The sequence below is a fragment of the Rissa tridactyla genome, chromosome 2 (assembly GCF_028500815.1).
Source record: "Rissa tridactyla isolate bRisTri1 chromosome 2, bRisTri1.patW.cur.20221130, whole genome shotgun sequence".
Lineage (NCBI taxonomy): Eukaryota > Metazoa > Chordata > Aves > Charadriiformes > Laridae > Rissa > Rissa tridactyla.
The window spans coordinates 157,189,002-157,205,097 of NC_071467.1; the positions used below are offsets into that span (position 1 = coordinate 157,189,002).

The following is a 16,096-nucleotide window of genomic DNA, read 5'->3' on the forward strand; positions in this document are numbered from 1 at the left end:
TAAGATGTGCTGTCTAACCAGGCCGGTTCCCATGTTCTCGACTTTCCGTGCTGCCCAATTTAGCCCTAAGACCAGCTGAATATCTGACTCTTGCTAAGCAGTTAATAGCCTGAGAGATCTTCAGTCTGCACTAATTATCCACAGTTTGAAACCTGTATTAATTTTTACCTTTCTATTGTGTTTTTAGGCTGCCTGTTTGAGGATGACCTTTGCAAATCTTTTGAAATCTGTGTAAATGGTAAGTCTTCGATGTTTTGTTTGCTGACTACTCTGTCCTCTGCTGTGTAATTGCTATGTGGTCGATTCAATAAGCCAAATCTCTGTATGAATGAGAAGGAGAGGAAAGGAGGAAAAAAAAAAAAAAAGAAGTACCAGGTATGACTATTCTGGTCAGCAATTAGAGGAAATTTAACTGAGTTAAAAAATATATAAACATTTTCTCAACCTTGAACAACATCATCTCCTTTTATGAGGAACAGACCATAATTAAATAAAGCACACTGAAACATCCTAACATTTAATTTATCTTCATACAGGGTGGAAATAACTGTTTTGTTATCTCCAGGTTGTTTGTCTTTTTAGGGGATGATGTTGAGTAATTACCAGTCGCCTTTTCTTCAAAAGGTTACTTATTATAATAAGAAAGAAGGTCTAAAAGGAAGATTACCATTGTTCTTGATTATCGTGCTTCCTTTTTTCTGTGATTTTACTTGAACTATGCAGAAGGAGCTTTCTTGTGCTCTCCTTCACAATTTTTTTTCAGTAAGTCAAAAAGCCAATACAAATGTATGAATAAGTCTAATGAAATAGTAGGAAAGACTTTTTCTGACAATAGTTGAAGATTGTCAATACGCTATGTGAAATCATTTAAGTCTGGATGAAGGGTGGACCATGTTTAGAGAGATCTATTGAAACAATTACTGATTTAAAATACATAGAGCTGTGATTAGGGATTTTTTTTTAATTAATTATCGCATATTAAATTTCTCTTTGTGCACATATGGCATAAAGAAGTAGTTTTTTTTCCCATCAAACCTGGGAGGCAATAATATAGTTCTTTAATAAATAAACTTTATTAACATGCTAATTTATCAAACACTTAAGATGAAATGAGATTACATTTCCAGTGTTGTTGAATGTCAGACAAATGCAGGCAGGAGAGGGAACAGAAGACAGCAAATAGGGTTGAGGAGTTGGGAGGAATTAAAATAGGTAGAAGGCTAGAAATATACATTTATTAACATCTTCAAAGGTCATTCTTGTGTAGAAGTGTCATTTGAAGTTATTCCAATAATATGCAAAAATTCTTCTTTGACGCTTCCCATGATTGACACCAGGAAGGGTAGTGGCAGTTTTCTACAGTGGTGCGTTTTGCTGACTGCCGATGATCGCCAGTGGCTGTGCTGCAGTCTTCCCCAGCGCGAGCGTATTTAATCAGCTTGTACGACAGGCCACCCTTATATCTGGCAGGCAGTGTATAATGGGAGTTTATGCAACAGGTGATAGTAAAGCAATAAATGTACTTTCACTGACTGCAAAGTCTTCAATAAAGATATTCCTATAAAGGTTACTTCACATCTTCTTGCTTTAACTGTTTTATTAACTGGAGACAAAGTTTTTAAAAATTCGACGTGACTTTCATTAGAGTGCAACATTAAACTATGGAAATAGTAGCTTTGAATTCAGAAAGGACCTCTTCTGTAGATCTGCTCTTATTTTGGCATAACTGTAGCTTATAAAAAGGTCAGTAATGAATAAGCCAGTTGATCAATGATATTTCCTAATGGCTGGTCTTAATTAAAAAAAATACATGCAGGGGTTCTGTCGATGTGTTTAAGGTCACTGCAAAGTGGTGGTTTTTGGGTTGGTTTTTTTTTTTTGCCCTAACTGGGCAAGTGTTGTCTAGAGTGGATTTTAAATGCTGTAATTGATGCAAGTAAAAATACACCATTCTTGAGAAATTAACAGAATCTTTGGAAGATCATACTTTGGAGTATTAAAATACCATCAGAATTCACATTTTATATGGACCAGAAAAGAAGAGGGCCGCTTGCTTCCAAGCAGTCCTTCCCATTATTCCTGACCAAACTGCTTCTGGTTCAAGTGTATCTCTGAAATTCTGCAGAAATCCTGATATATTTAAATGCGAGTGCTTAGTTGGTTTGAAAGCTCAGAAACTTCAGTCTGTGGAGGTCACTATGCTCAGGAGCAGAGATTACTTTGTGTATTGCAAGGTCGTGGAAAGGTTTGCCTCCTTTGTGCATATTTCTGAAGTACAGTGTGAACGTGGGTAAAAAACAGCAGCTACTTTTGGGTAGCATCTTTGAAGCACCTGCGATCTGCAGATCTGAGTCTGACTCCTGCAGGAAGGATGATAATTTTGATCTTTCTCTTGGTCACCAGCGAAAGTAACTGAACTGACTGCATTATCAAAATGAAACTGGGTTTGCCTATTGAAGAGATAGGTCACAGTGTTTGTTATGTCGCATCATGTCATCAACTTCAAGTACTTGTCATGCATCAGACTTGTAAAAGCGTAACCAAAACACCAATAACTCAGCTGTTTCATAACTTTAAAAATTCTTTCCTTCTCATTTATTTTGAAGAAGAGATTAAGTGCCTGAAAGACCTTGGTAAATGTTCATTTGTATGAATAAAAAAAAAAAGATGTTAAAAGCAACTTCTTTTACTGTTAAAAGCAATGTAATCCAGTTGCAAGTTCTGATATAAACAGCATAACTGTATCAGTTGCATCGCCTCCATCTGTTTAGGTCATATGTCCCTTTTGCAGGGCAAAGAACCTGCTGTAATAATGATTGTTGACTTTTCTGCCGCTTTCCCTCATCGTATAAAGGTCTCTTTTGGCTTCAGTGATGGGTTCACGCTTATGTTTGTTTAATAGCTCCAGCAGCATTCATGCAATATTAATTTATTTCCATAAACCTTTTATCAGTTTCCTGAGCTGCACTGACTCATCAAGTGGTTAAAAAGGAACATATTGTTTCATGTTTATTTTAATGGTGTAAGGATAAGCCAGGCAAAAATACTGAGTTAGTTTTCCTGGACTCTTCCTTTGCAAAGCTAGAACTTTGTGGGGTAAAGTGGCGTAGATGTCATTTATTTCACTTCTGGTAAATCATTACCTCTCTCTTACAGTTGGAGGAACTGATACTTTCACCCATTGAAAATGCTTGAAGCGTGAAAGCTTGCAGCTAAGAAACTTGATGTGAAAGGTGGATATGCTTATGAGCTGCAGACCCTAATAGAAAATAACTTAGCATTCTATAAGCTTGGAAATGCTTGCTCCCCCATAAGTGCTGATAAGCTTCTACAGACACCAAAGGAAACAGTTAACAATGTTTTAATTAAACAAGATATATAGAAGGGAAAATAATAATACAAAGAGTAGGATTTGAAATGAGGTACGTGTAGTGACACAGCTGTGGGTATAGAGGGATTTGGCATTCACATGCGTTTTCCTGTCTGGGTTAGAAGTTTAAGCAAATGAGTTTGCCTGTGTGTGGATTTTTATTTTCTTAACCATTACGGCCAAAATGTGTTTGTATGAAAAGGAAAGAAAAAAAAAATGCATCAGGAAGGAATTTTTAGATGATGTCTGAGACAGAGATCCTTCACTTATCCTTGAACACTTGTATTTATATATTAAACCTAGTACAGTTGGATAAGTGGGAATATGTCATGTTCTATTTTGCATTTTAAGTGATAAGTAAAGCAGTTCATGTGAAACATCAGCTCACGTAGCTTCCTTGTTGGAAGGTTTAAACAAACTGGGTCCTGAACGCAGCAAAGCAAAGACTAGTTCTTATCCTTTCTTATGAAATCACGCTATTGAATTCTGGTAGTGCCACTGGGAAAGACACCATGCGGTATAGATAAAAGCATTCATTTCAAAATAACCATCCCTTATTGTCCTCGTTCCTCCCTTTATTAAACTGTTTGAACTGCTCATTTAGAAGGACGGCATTCTTTCCTTTAGGTTTAATCTCCAGATATTTTGCTTCAGAAAGAAGCTTTGTGCTCTGTTTTATCCATGCGTGGATACCATGATATCTTTGCTCCTTATCAACAGAGCTTTTAGAAATCGGGGCAGTTTTATTTATGAAAGCTGTAGTGGCTGCAGGCCTCCTTCCCGCATGAAATCATAACAGGGTTCATGCAGACAAGATCAGATTGTAGAAAACAGCTCTGTGAGGCCAACCAAAAAAGTTAATTACAGTCGTTGGCGCAGTGTGCATCATTAAGTCAAGCCTCAGTGACAACCACTAAACCTCTCCTAGGAAGACACGGTCTGATGTCTGCAGTAGTGTTTGAAGATGCTGTGCTTCTGAAAGGCTGTATAAACAGCTCTGCACAGCTGAATCAATATTGCTTTATGTATGCAAGCTGCGCTTGTTAGGAGGGACTTAGGTTAGCACGGTGTGTCGAAGGCATCCAAGCGTTGCAGTACGAAGTCATGAGCCTTTGCAAGTTTGGTTGTCTCCAGATAGTTCAGAATATTAATGTACTTTTCTTCCTTAGCTACAGAGCTCCTTGAACATTTGGAATATAAGTGCTTGCACATGCTGGTGATGAGCCATAAATGGTAAACATGTGCTACAGATGATAAGGGAGAGGAGTCAGGATCCCTGAAATGTTTTCTTGAACTTAATGTGTTACACTTTGAGGTTTTCCAGATCGTTGCCTAGTAGGATGGAATTACAGAGGGAGATGCACCTCGGCATTGTTTAGCTAACAGATGTCTGCAGCTACATCTGCATTTGCAAGGCATTGCTCTTACGAAAGCTATCGGAACTTTGTCAAATGACACTATGAATCTGTGCCTAAGCTTTTCAGTAGGAATCAGTGCTTGTTATAACTAAATTCAGACTTTGGCGGATAACGCTAAGTAGAACCTCTGCATACTACTGCTTTACTGTATGTGCAGAGAATTTCTTTGCTTTCCAAGGATGTGGGAATTCTTTGCAAGTAACTGAAATCTTAATACCACCCTATGAGGTAAACCTGATATTGTAATTTGTAACTTGAATTATGAAGTAAATGGAATATACATATGTTTGGAGTAAAATCCTGACCAAATACTTAAATACAAGGATTTACTTTCAATGGTTCTTCTATTGATCAAATTTTTTGTCAGAGACTTTTTTAAAAAAAAAAAAAAAAAATGCTTTGAATAAGCATGGCATAATCTGGTATGATACTCAAGTAGGAGATAACTTTAAAATCTACCATTGTATCATGGTAACCTGAGAGCCTACATCTTCAGAAGTATTTATGCGGTTTGTTCAACTGAAATCAAGGGTAAGTTACCAGCAAATGTTCTTGAGAATCTGTGGGTGAGAGGATGGGTGCCTCAGTTAAGAAGAGTTCATATGCACCTTTTGAAACAATTCTGTGTTTGCATCTGTGGAAATAAATGCCAAGATTGAAATTTGCGCTTTTCCCCCCCCAGCTCCGCACTTGTTCCCCATTAGGTTATGTGACAGAGTCGTATAAGAGGAGCAAGTCAATGATACAGAGTTTGTTTGGGAGGGAGCCTCTGGTTCCCCGTCAGCCTGTGCACTCCCTCTCCCCTGGCGCTGGCTCTCACTTCCCCTTGTCTTATGGAGCTCTATGTGTATTAATGACGGTGTCAGACCTCTTCAGGATTGTGTGGAAGAAAAATTCCAACAGGTAACTAGCAGTATGAATGGTGATAACAGTGAAGGGGAGTAGGTAGTAGGGGAGATGGTGACTGCACAAACTTCAGAGTTTCTCAGCTCTACTCCACCCAACCATGCTACTGCTTTGCAAATAAGTTGTACTATCTCAGTTTCTGACCAAGACGGGTCTGGTATGCTACCGACTGTACTCAGCCCAGTGTTCACCAACAGCAACATTTTCATGCTGAAAGTTTCTGAGCTATTTGAGGTTAAAAATGCCAGGGTAGTGATGACTTCATCTGCTTTACCTTGCAATAGAGTGTGGTGCGTTTTTTCCTCTTTGAAGAAAAGGCCCATCTATCTTCCAAACTGTTTATTTGTGTCTTGCTTTTTTGTCTCAGTATGGTGTTAAAACAGCTACCTGTGTGCTAGTGGGGTAGAACTGTCTAGCACAACAGGCATTAAAACTGGAGTAGTAATCAGAGCTAAAGTTACAATCTTCTCCTTAGGAAAAGTCACTTATTGTGATAATGCAACTGTGGTTATCCACCATCCTAGCTGTCACTAAAAAGCTTTATTGTGATTTTTTTTGTGTGTGGAGAATCTCAAGCTGTAGCTCCTGCAGGGCACAAAACCATTGCTCAGGCTTCCCTGACAGCCTGCTGTCCGGCAGCAAGTGAGAGGCCAGTACGCACAACCATAAATCTACCGCCAGCCATCAGTGAGCCTTTGTATTCCTGTGTCCTGTGCCAGTAAATAAGTCTTGGAGCTGCTGAGTGTTGCACAGCGTTATTTCATGTAGACAGACCTTTTTCTTCCAGCTCAGGCGACACTGCTGTGTTGTCGTACAGAAACTTTTATTACTATCTTAGTGTTGTGACTTGTATTAGAGCATTTTCTCACTCCAAATATCAGCATTGGGTTTCACAGAACCAGGGCAGGCACTGCAAGTAAAATTGCTTCATCAGTGTATGTTTGAGTGACTCTGGGGGGATTTTGGTGTTCAATTCAAGACGTTTGGTTACAAGACTCCACCTCCCCACCCATAGATTGGAGAGGCAGGGCTGGGGTGAGACGTAGATCATTGAAGAGTTACATTTATCTAGTATCTCTTCCTCTGTTACCCGAATCATATATTTGTAGTGATAATGTGGATGATTATTTAAAATCTAATGTAATGATCTGATTTTAAGCAGGATTGAGGTTCTGGAACTCTGGGATTTGCTATTTTTTGGGGAAAATATTCAGTATTTCTCCATTCGGTATTTGAGTTGATATGAAGTCTTCACTCTTACTGTATGTGTGTGTGCTTTTATTACAAAAAAAAAGACAAATCCTGTTTGTGTGCTGTGTTTTGGAACTTGTACTTGGCAGGATACATACAATTTAGGGTAACTTAGAAAACGTATGTTACACTAGCATATTACAACTTTCATGAAAATATATTTGGGTGTTTGAGATAATGTTTGAATCCGATATCATTGGTGCGTGGTGGACCACTTCATTAACTCTTTTTGGGTAAGCTACGTAGCAGCTGTTGGCACATTTGTTGAAAGTGTTCAGAAATGTTCCCTCTTTCATTACTTTATTATACTCCAAAAAAAAAAAAAAGGCAATTGTAACATTTGGGAGACCATGGAAAAGTACAACCTGTTTGACAAAAGGCTTTAGGGAGTCTCAGTAAAATTTGTGCCTGATGAATCATGAAACACAAGAGCCTGAAAAGGACAGCATGGTCTGTAGAGAAGAAGAGAACACCAAAGGACAATGTTCTGGCAACGAGGTGGAAAGCAAACGAGTCCTGGTTTGGCGTGACACTGCGGCAGTGTTCCACTGCTGAAAATCCATCATACTTCCCCTTTCCTGGTGTAAAGGGGCATTTGTAAGTGTTATGGTTTACTTCGTTGTTAAGATGTTTGCATTGTGGCTTTTTAAAAATAATAGATGAGTTTTTTTCTGTATTTGTTCACCTCTACTGAAAAAAAGTAAAACCCAAAAAATCTCCAAATACCTGCATAAACATATTTATGAGCAAAGAATAATAATAAAGGTTGTCAAAACAAAGGACATATGAAACTGGTGAGTTTGGCAGTGATGGCCACAAAGTTGTATTGTGATTATTGGGCAACTCCAGATTTGAATGAGAGATTAATTATCTTTTTCCTAGTGCTACAAGGACATGGTTCGGATTAGAAGGGATATCTTCTACTTAGCATGCTGTTTGCTTAGGAATGCGTAATTCCGAAAATGAAGTGCGTAACTTTGGATCTACTTGCTTATTTTGGGCTTCACCTAATCTCTGTTAGATGTGAAACTGTGATATTTGCCTTTGTACCCCTGAATATCAGTAAGTGAATACTGTATTGGCACAGCAGTGGTTAACTGGGTCAATCAGATTAATTATTTGCATTAATTATCAAGGTACTTTGGTAACTAAGAGAGGCATTGACAGGAGTGTCTAAAAGAAGACAGACTAGAAAACTTGGAATGCGTTCCCTGCCTGAGAAAATGGTATGCTTTTTTAATAATCATGCTGCCGGCTTCAGTAATTCTGTCTAATAGTACATATGCTTAAAATATGAGATAATGAATAAGACCATATATTTAGAAAATGTACCAATTCTACAAGGCCATTAATGAATGACTCTCGACTATTCCCTCTCTGTTTTCTTGGGTGCGTGGGAGGTAAAGCTGTAGATTTCTTAAACGTCTCCTGAATAAGACTCTCTTGGATGTTTCTTTACAGTTATAAGAGTCTCTGTGCTTAAGATGTAATTCCTCTATTATTTATTTATTCTTTCAAATGTTCTGTCAAAAATCCTTCTCCTTGTTTGCTGGCCAGACTGCACATTGGTTGACTGTTGTTGCATTACATTAATCATTTAATGAACATCTTCTTGTTGCAGACTTCAAAGCATTTGACAAGCACTAATAGACTTTTTCTTTTTTTTGACTCTCAATCTGCCTTTGGACAGTGAACATAATAGGGGAAAAAAAACGTTATTTATGGTTTGCAGGGGGCAACGTTGTGGTCCTGGCTAGTAACTTCTCAAAGAATATGAGAAAACCGAGTAGAAAAACTTTATTTGGGTCAACTGAAAATGTATCTGCCTCAGCAGAGCAAAACTCTGATTACGGTTTCTGCAAGACATGGTGACTTTTTTTGTCTGAAGATAGCTAGTATCTGAAAATATATTCAATAATAAATAACATCTATGTCATTTCATGTAAGAAGTTAAGAAAGAGGGAATTACTTTATAACATTCTAAATATGAGATGCAAGTTTGTATGCGCATAAAAAATTTAAATATTTAACTTATATGAAAATAACTTTCAATGACTGAGTGTTCTGAACAGATGAAGTAACTAGATACATCATTTGCTTTCCTTTTTTTTTGTTTTTATATAAAGAATGTAGAAGTTCTATCCCAAGTTGTGTACCTATTACTGGATGTCCTTATTTTGTACTGGATCGGGTTCAAAATAGAACGTTCATCCAAAGGGAGCTAGAAAAATCTATATCTTCTCTTTATTCTAATGCTTAGAATAAATGCTCTGTAATAAGAAAAGTGACAGGATTTTTTTGTTCTATGTCCTCATTTAATAAATAAGAACAATCTGAAAGCGAACTAATCATAGTGCTGCTGATTAACAGGTAAAGACCTGTTAATGAAAAGTCATTCTCCATTATAAGCCATTCCAACGAAGCCTTTAATTTAAACAGAGTTTTCTTTCATGCCCTACAACCTCCATGGCAACAGCAACAAAAGTTGCTCTAGAGGTAGGCAGAACAATAAATACATTTTATGGTCCCAAACCATTTATTGTAATTTAGTCCTTTATTTAAATAGCTTTGGCTGCTGCTCTGCATAAGTTGAGAAATATTTGGTTGCTTTTACTGCTGTGTCAGCGTGTTCCTCTATTGGCTCTAAGGTAGGATCAGCGTGATTTAAGAGGGTTGGTAACAGCAGTGGATGTTGAGGGAGCATGGGGGAATACAATGTTTAACGTTTGGACTCTAAGCTCTTCAAGGAAACGCTTCTGCCAAAAGGAAAATGTTTTGGTTTTTAATGCAGCAAACATTTGTGTTAATATTGAATTGACAATAGTATGATAAGGTTGAAAATGCCTAATACCTAATTTATTCTTTTTAATCTTGGCCCTTTTAAGACTGTATTTAGTCTTTCAACTGCATTATCTCACTGACTCTTTCGGAGATTAGACTGTGCCATTGTAGTTTTTTCCTGGAAGTAACAAGACAGGTATGTTTGTGAGCAGTTGCGTATTATGCAATTGTTCAACTGTAAGAATATATTCTGTTAGTTTTCTCTATCTGTTATTGATTCTTTCTCTATGGTGAGCTCTGTAATAGATGAGGAAGAGGTGTATTATCTAAGCAGAACCTATATAATGTGCTGGTTGGGGGGGGGGATTGAGGGTGGAGTTGAAAACTAATGAGACCTTCATTCAGATTTTTTTCTTTGTCCTGTAGTCCTCTCGTTTGACTCTACATTGTGCTGCTCTATCTGTATTCCTGTGAAATACAGATAAAAAAGGTATTAGAGTAGATTAACAGTTAGGTGGATGGCCATTTGGATGCTATGCTTGCTGGTAGTTTCATAGCTTGTTGGACACTTACAGAAGACAACCTGCAATACCCAGCCACAGTCAAAGCAGTTTAAATGGATTGTGGCTTTCCAAAATTAAATCAATTTGTTGCCTTTGGAGGCGGAATGGTTTTTGGGGATGGGTGGGGTGGTACTGTTTGTTTTGATTTAAAATTTTAATTAATTTTCTAACTTTAAGTAATAAACTTGGCTGTTTCTTGTGTTTGTGACATGAAGAAATCCCAAACCTTTTCAAATTATAATATTGTCTTGTTAGTCTCCTGATTTCATCTCTCTTCCTAGGATGTTGTTTTATTTCTCTTCAATGTTTAAATTCCAAGTTTGAGATGTAAAGATTTACTAGACTTCTAGAATAATTAAGAGTTCCTACTTCTCTTTACTGACAGCCTGTCTTCATTTTGCTGATGGCTTATGCTGGGTAATTTCATGGAACAAACTGTTCTTTCACTGGCTGTACCTATTAGAAAAGTTTCCTCTTGAATTCGTATCAATAAGTCTGATTGCTTACATGTGTTTGGTGAATGACTGTGTTATAAATATTTGGGGTTTTTTAAATGAAGTAACAGCTTTTTTTTTTTTTACCCTACCACTTATTTTTTTGTAAGTTCAAAAATTTCTGTGAAAAATTGTTGGATAAAATGGGCCAATATGCTCAACAAAACATAAGATACTGTAGAGCTGATACACAGTTAAGAAACATCAGCCTTATTCCATGTCTCAAATTCTTTTTATTCTCTTCAGTTTTGTTATGGTAAACACAACACGTATGTTAGATGCCAAAGTTCCACTCAGTGGCTTTGTTAAAAATGTTTGAAATGGAGTCTAATACTAAAATTTCCTTTACTTTTGGTAGATCAGACACTTTTAAATAGTCACCACTATAAAAAAGCCCAAGGGGTAGTCTTTCTTCCCCTCCAGTTAGGGCTCACCCATACAAACACTTTAGTCATTATTATTATAACGGAAGAAATGAAAACCTCTGGAAGAAGTTTGGCCAGAAGAGATTCCCTGTTTCAACACCGTTTCACGGGAGGGTGGAGTGCTCAGTGGTAAAGGGACGATGGGCGTGTTTAACGCTGCAATACAGTTTATAAATCCATGCTCACTAAAAAGGTAATCAACCGGTCAGTGCCCATTTCATGTCCCTAGAGCTAATGCGTCGCCAATTGAAGTCACTCCTTCTTGCTGGGCTTTATTTCAAATTATCTAAAAAGAGATTTATACTAGCCCCCTAAAGCGGGTGTGGTTGTTCCTAATGAGTTAGGTCACTGGGTAAAATTATTTTGTTATTTCATGAAATATTACCCTCCACAAATGATGCTAAAAAAAGATTTACAGGTTTCAGTGTGTTTTGTTGGCATGGTAATTAGAAAATAAATTATGACCGGAATAGAGGTTAACAGCGTATTTTAGAATGGAAGACGTCTGCAGCTTCAAAAGGCAAATGATAGCTCAGAATTCTAGGGCTAAGGAGTTTTCATTGTACATTTTATTCTCATGCAGTAGTACATGGGTAAATATTTCCCTTTTTTAATCTGAAAGTCTCTGCATTAGATATAAATGGGAAATGGACGTTTGTTAATTAAGCTGCAGTAAGTGCAAATTTCAGTGGCATTACAAGCTGCCTTTTTAGAAACCATGACAATGACATTAAGCATTTGCTAAACAAAACCTGCTCCTGTATGTCATGCAGTTTGCATCCTGTTTACTATTAAGGAGTTGTTGGCAGAGGCAGAAGACATTTTGTTAAAAAAATATAAACAGAATTTTCTTGGTCTGAAATCAGCTGTTTTTGAAAGTGTAGGTTTAGATGGAAAAAGACCAGGAGGCATAAATATATTTTCTTTTCCTACTTGTTCATGCCTAGTCCTTTTTTATGAGCCGGTGCTGGTACATCAGCTGTTATGATTTTATGGAGCTGCAGCTCTCCTTATTACATGAACCTGCATCATCAAGCAGAGAAATGCTTCCTAACCATGTAAAAATAAAAATCTGTTCCACCCTCACAAGGAAGTCTTACAAGGAGCCATTTATAAAGGTCTCCTTCAGGACAGGGGAGACCATGGTTTCAGGTCCCTGTCTCACAACACTGGAAATATTAGTTCTTGCTCCCAGAAGAGCAAGGTAATCTCTGCCCTCTCCATGGCAGCTGGTCGTCTTGCAGTCAAATGGGGAGGAATCATCAGCCAGAAAAGCAGGAGGGCATTTAATCCTATTGCATGGAGTTTGGGATGCTCACTTAGATGTCAGTACATATACTACAGAGAAATCTCTTGGATTTAAAAAAAAATAAATAAAAAAATCCAGAGACACATCAAATCCCCTGAGGTTTAAATTCCTATAGAAATAAATGGCTATGAACTGCCCCTTGTTTTCAAAGTGGTGCAAAACTTAGTCCCATCCTCAGTTCATGTCCCCTAGACTGTTCTTCATGTTGTTTCAACTATGTGAGAATTGTCTGCAGTCTGTTAACCCCAAGCTGACTTTCTTGTTGGAAAAAAAGTAGCACATTCTGGCTATATAATCAATGACATAGTCTACAACCATTTCATTAAAGGAGGAAAAATGCAAACAATGTGAGGAAACTCATCTATCTCTTGTATAGAAAGATGATTATGATGATATGTGAGGTTTTCTTGGTGGAAAATACAAATTAATGCAGGTCATTGATTTTACAAAGCATTATCCTTTGCTAGACAAGGAGATTTTGTAGGCAGTCTAACATACTCGCAGAGGAGCAGAGCCATATGTCACTGCAACAGGGTTGTCCTTTGGCTTGAATAAAATGAGAATGTGAAAAATTTCATTGCTTTGGGTGTTAATACTGGTCGTAATCAAGATGAAACAGAATTATCCACAACATCAGTGTGGGAGATGCTGCAGTTCAAGTGGCAACAATTTTATGTGGGAACAGATTGATTTATTTCTCCTTGTTTACCGTCTGTGCCCGTGAGCCGTGCTGGCTGGATCCGTGCTCTGCGGAGGTCTGTGAGCGCTCTGTGCCGAGCGGCAGACTCTGCCCCCGTGAACGGCTTCTCGGAAACATCTTACACAATTGCACTTGAATAAACTGTGAATAGTATTGATTAGTGGCCATTTTTATGGAAGGTGGAAGAGAATGCAAGTGGGGCTGTAACAGCTTATGGCTTCTTTTGCTGTTAACAATATCTGAATCAACTTCAGCCTCAATTGAAGAATGCAGCTCTTTCTGGCAATGCTTAGAATGATGATGGTGATGAAATATTCGGACCCGAGCTGCTCCTTGGAGCAACTTTGGTGTGGGAGACAGGATCAGCAAAAGTAGTGGTTTGCTCTTCTTTCAGCTGAGCCGCAGTAAGCTCTGTTCTCTGGATCTCCTCAGCTCACTGTTGTTTTTTCGTGTCTGGCCCCTCTGTCCTCACTGTATCAGAGCAGAGTCTGGCCGTGACCTGACACTTTTTCTCCTTGCCATAGCCTCGGATGCCCTGTGTGAGCAGATTTTGCTGCTTGTGGGAAAGGATGCAGATTTATTTTTTTTCTTTTTTGCAAATCGTGTGTGGGGATGCTGCAAGGATGCTGAATGGGGGAGAAGAGAGATGCCTGGATGCATGTAAGAGAGGGAGGAAGGAGTGAGGGAATCCCGAAGGTGATAAAAGGCTGGGGACACCTTGGCTTGCCCCAGCCCTACTTCCCACTTGCACCCGCATCCTTCCTTCCCAGGGTGTCACCAAAAGTGAAATTCAGTTTTGCCTCTAAGGCTTGAGGGATCTCCTAGGCAATAACAGGGGCCTCAGAGTTGGGTGAGGAGAAGACATGACTCTGGTTATTCTTCTGGAAAGGACACCTAAGGAGAAAGCATGATGGTGGAGAGGTGTGGAGCCACAGCCAATAACTTTTATTTTTGCTTCATCAAGACTGGGGTAAAGTAGCCATTTCTGTTGGGCCAGGCTCTCAAATTGACTGGTGTATTGTCTTTTGCAGCAGCCACTTGGGTCAAAAGCATGGAAAATGTTTAGCCTACCAGATCCTGAAGCCTTGGCCATCATTTCCATTGCCACCCTATTATACCTCTACTTCCATCCTCAAATCTGTTACTAACCCAAACTTAATATTGATCTGACATATTTGTTCTTTAGATTCATAGGAGCCCTCCACACATCTTACTGTGCTAGGTCTGGACTTCCAAGTCAAGTGTTGGGATATACTAGTAGCTTAGGGGTTTCTAAAAGCTTATATGACATTTAACTTTTGGTTAAGTTGCATCTCACCAGCAATTTCAAAGAGAAAAGTAAATAAATATATATATACACACTCTATAAATATATAAATAAATACTATTTTCTGTAGGCGTGCTTTGATTTTTTATTTTAGATTTGAATCAATGTATAATTTAGTCTAGTTTAAAAATATAGTAAATAATATTTTCATCTTTTTAAAGGAATATTTACTTTTAAAATGGGAAAACTGACGTTTTTATGGGGGAGAAGTACAATGCTTCTGGGGAAAAATAATTTATAGAGTTGGTCCTTAATTTTATTCCATGAGTCATTGTTTGCTCATTTGCATCAAGAGTGTTTGTGTGAGGAAAAGGGTAAAAGTCTTGGTTTACTTGAGGAGTGAGTTAGCTTCAGTGCCTGAAGTCTGGAAAATCATATGAAACATGGAGACACATAAGGGGAAGAAAGAAGAAAGTTTCTTTTCCTGAATCCTCCGTATTCTTTTGAGGCCTGATAACCTTATTATCAGAGAATATGAAGTATGAAAAAAACCAGTAAATTAAATGCTTTGTCTAAAGCGAGGGCTTATGAAAGAACATGTCAGAAAAGGCCATAAGACACAGCAATTGTGTTGACGTCCCTCTTATTCTGTAGGTATTGCGAGAGTTCTTTTTTTTTATTTAATTGTTTTTTCCCAGTCAGGCAAAAAAAAGCAACAATTCTGTGATGGGCTGATGTGCTTGTTTGTATGTTAACAACTCTCACCTGGTATTTGTGAGCAGTTGAGAGTATATTTGTCACCAGTGCTGAGTAAAGCCAGTAGGCAGGCATAGTGGGTTAAGATGCCTGGCTATCTCTATGCCTGTTTTAACAGGTTTAGTCTGTTATTGTTGTCTTGCCTGAACCAGCAGTGGTTCAACAGAAACTGGATGAATTAGTTAATCTCTAAATCCCATTACTCTTTGTTTTGCCTGATGCATTTTCTAGGTTGCGAATGTAGGATGAGAGGTGATAGCAGCGTAGAGCTGTAGCCCAGGCAGGCGTGATCGACAGCCCCATGATGTCAGGGTCATGATTGAAACTGCTGCAAAGAGAAGCATAATTGGAGCAACATAATCTGTGATCCTGCAGAAAATACCGTTAGTTAAGTAGAAAGATGATCAGTCAGGGGTTGGTGCCAATGTGGTTTGTGGACTTGTGGGTGGGTGCCATAATGGCAGCTCCATCGATATTACAGGAAATTCTGAATGAATGGATAAAGTCAGATGCCAAGTTCTATTCTAGAATTACGTAATAGCCTTCTCTGTGAGTCTATCGTTATTTCAGTGGTAGACAACGTGAAACTGGTAAGCAAGAACATTACAGGGGTAAATTCACTACTCTGACAAGTTTTAGTCTCTTAAAAATGCTCCCTTACTCTGAGGTGAGCTTGAGTAACAATAATGTGGCTTAGAAAATAGTTTTTAGTATTGGATTTCAAATACTTGATAAATTTTCTCTTTTTGTTCCTGGGAGATAATTTAATTGTCAGATGTAGTGGCATTATGTGTGACAGAAAGGAAATCCAAATAAATTGCCTTGTCTGAGAGAGCTAGAAATGCTAGTTAATTTG

At 38.1% G+C, this 16,096-nt stretch overlaps 1 protein-coding gene across 1 annotated transcript in view; it reads left to right on the forward strand.

The window, feature by feature from the left end:
- Positions 1-16,096, forward strand: part of PTPRN2 (protein tyrosine phosphatase receptor type N2) — a 663,063-nt gene that overhangs the window by 74,111 nt on the left and 572,856 nt on the right. The window contains exon 5 of the mRNA XM_054190602.1: positions 188-238. Within this exon, the coding sequence (XP_054046577.1) occupies positions 188-238 (51 nt within the window). The remainder of the gene's footprint in view (positions 1-187; positions 239-16,096) is intronic.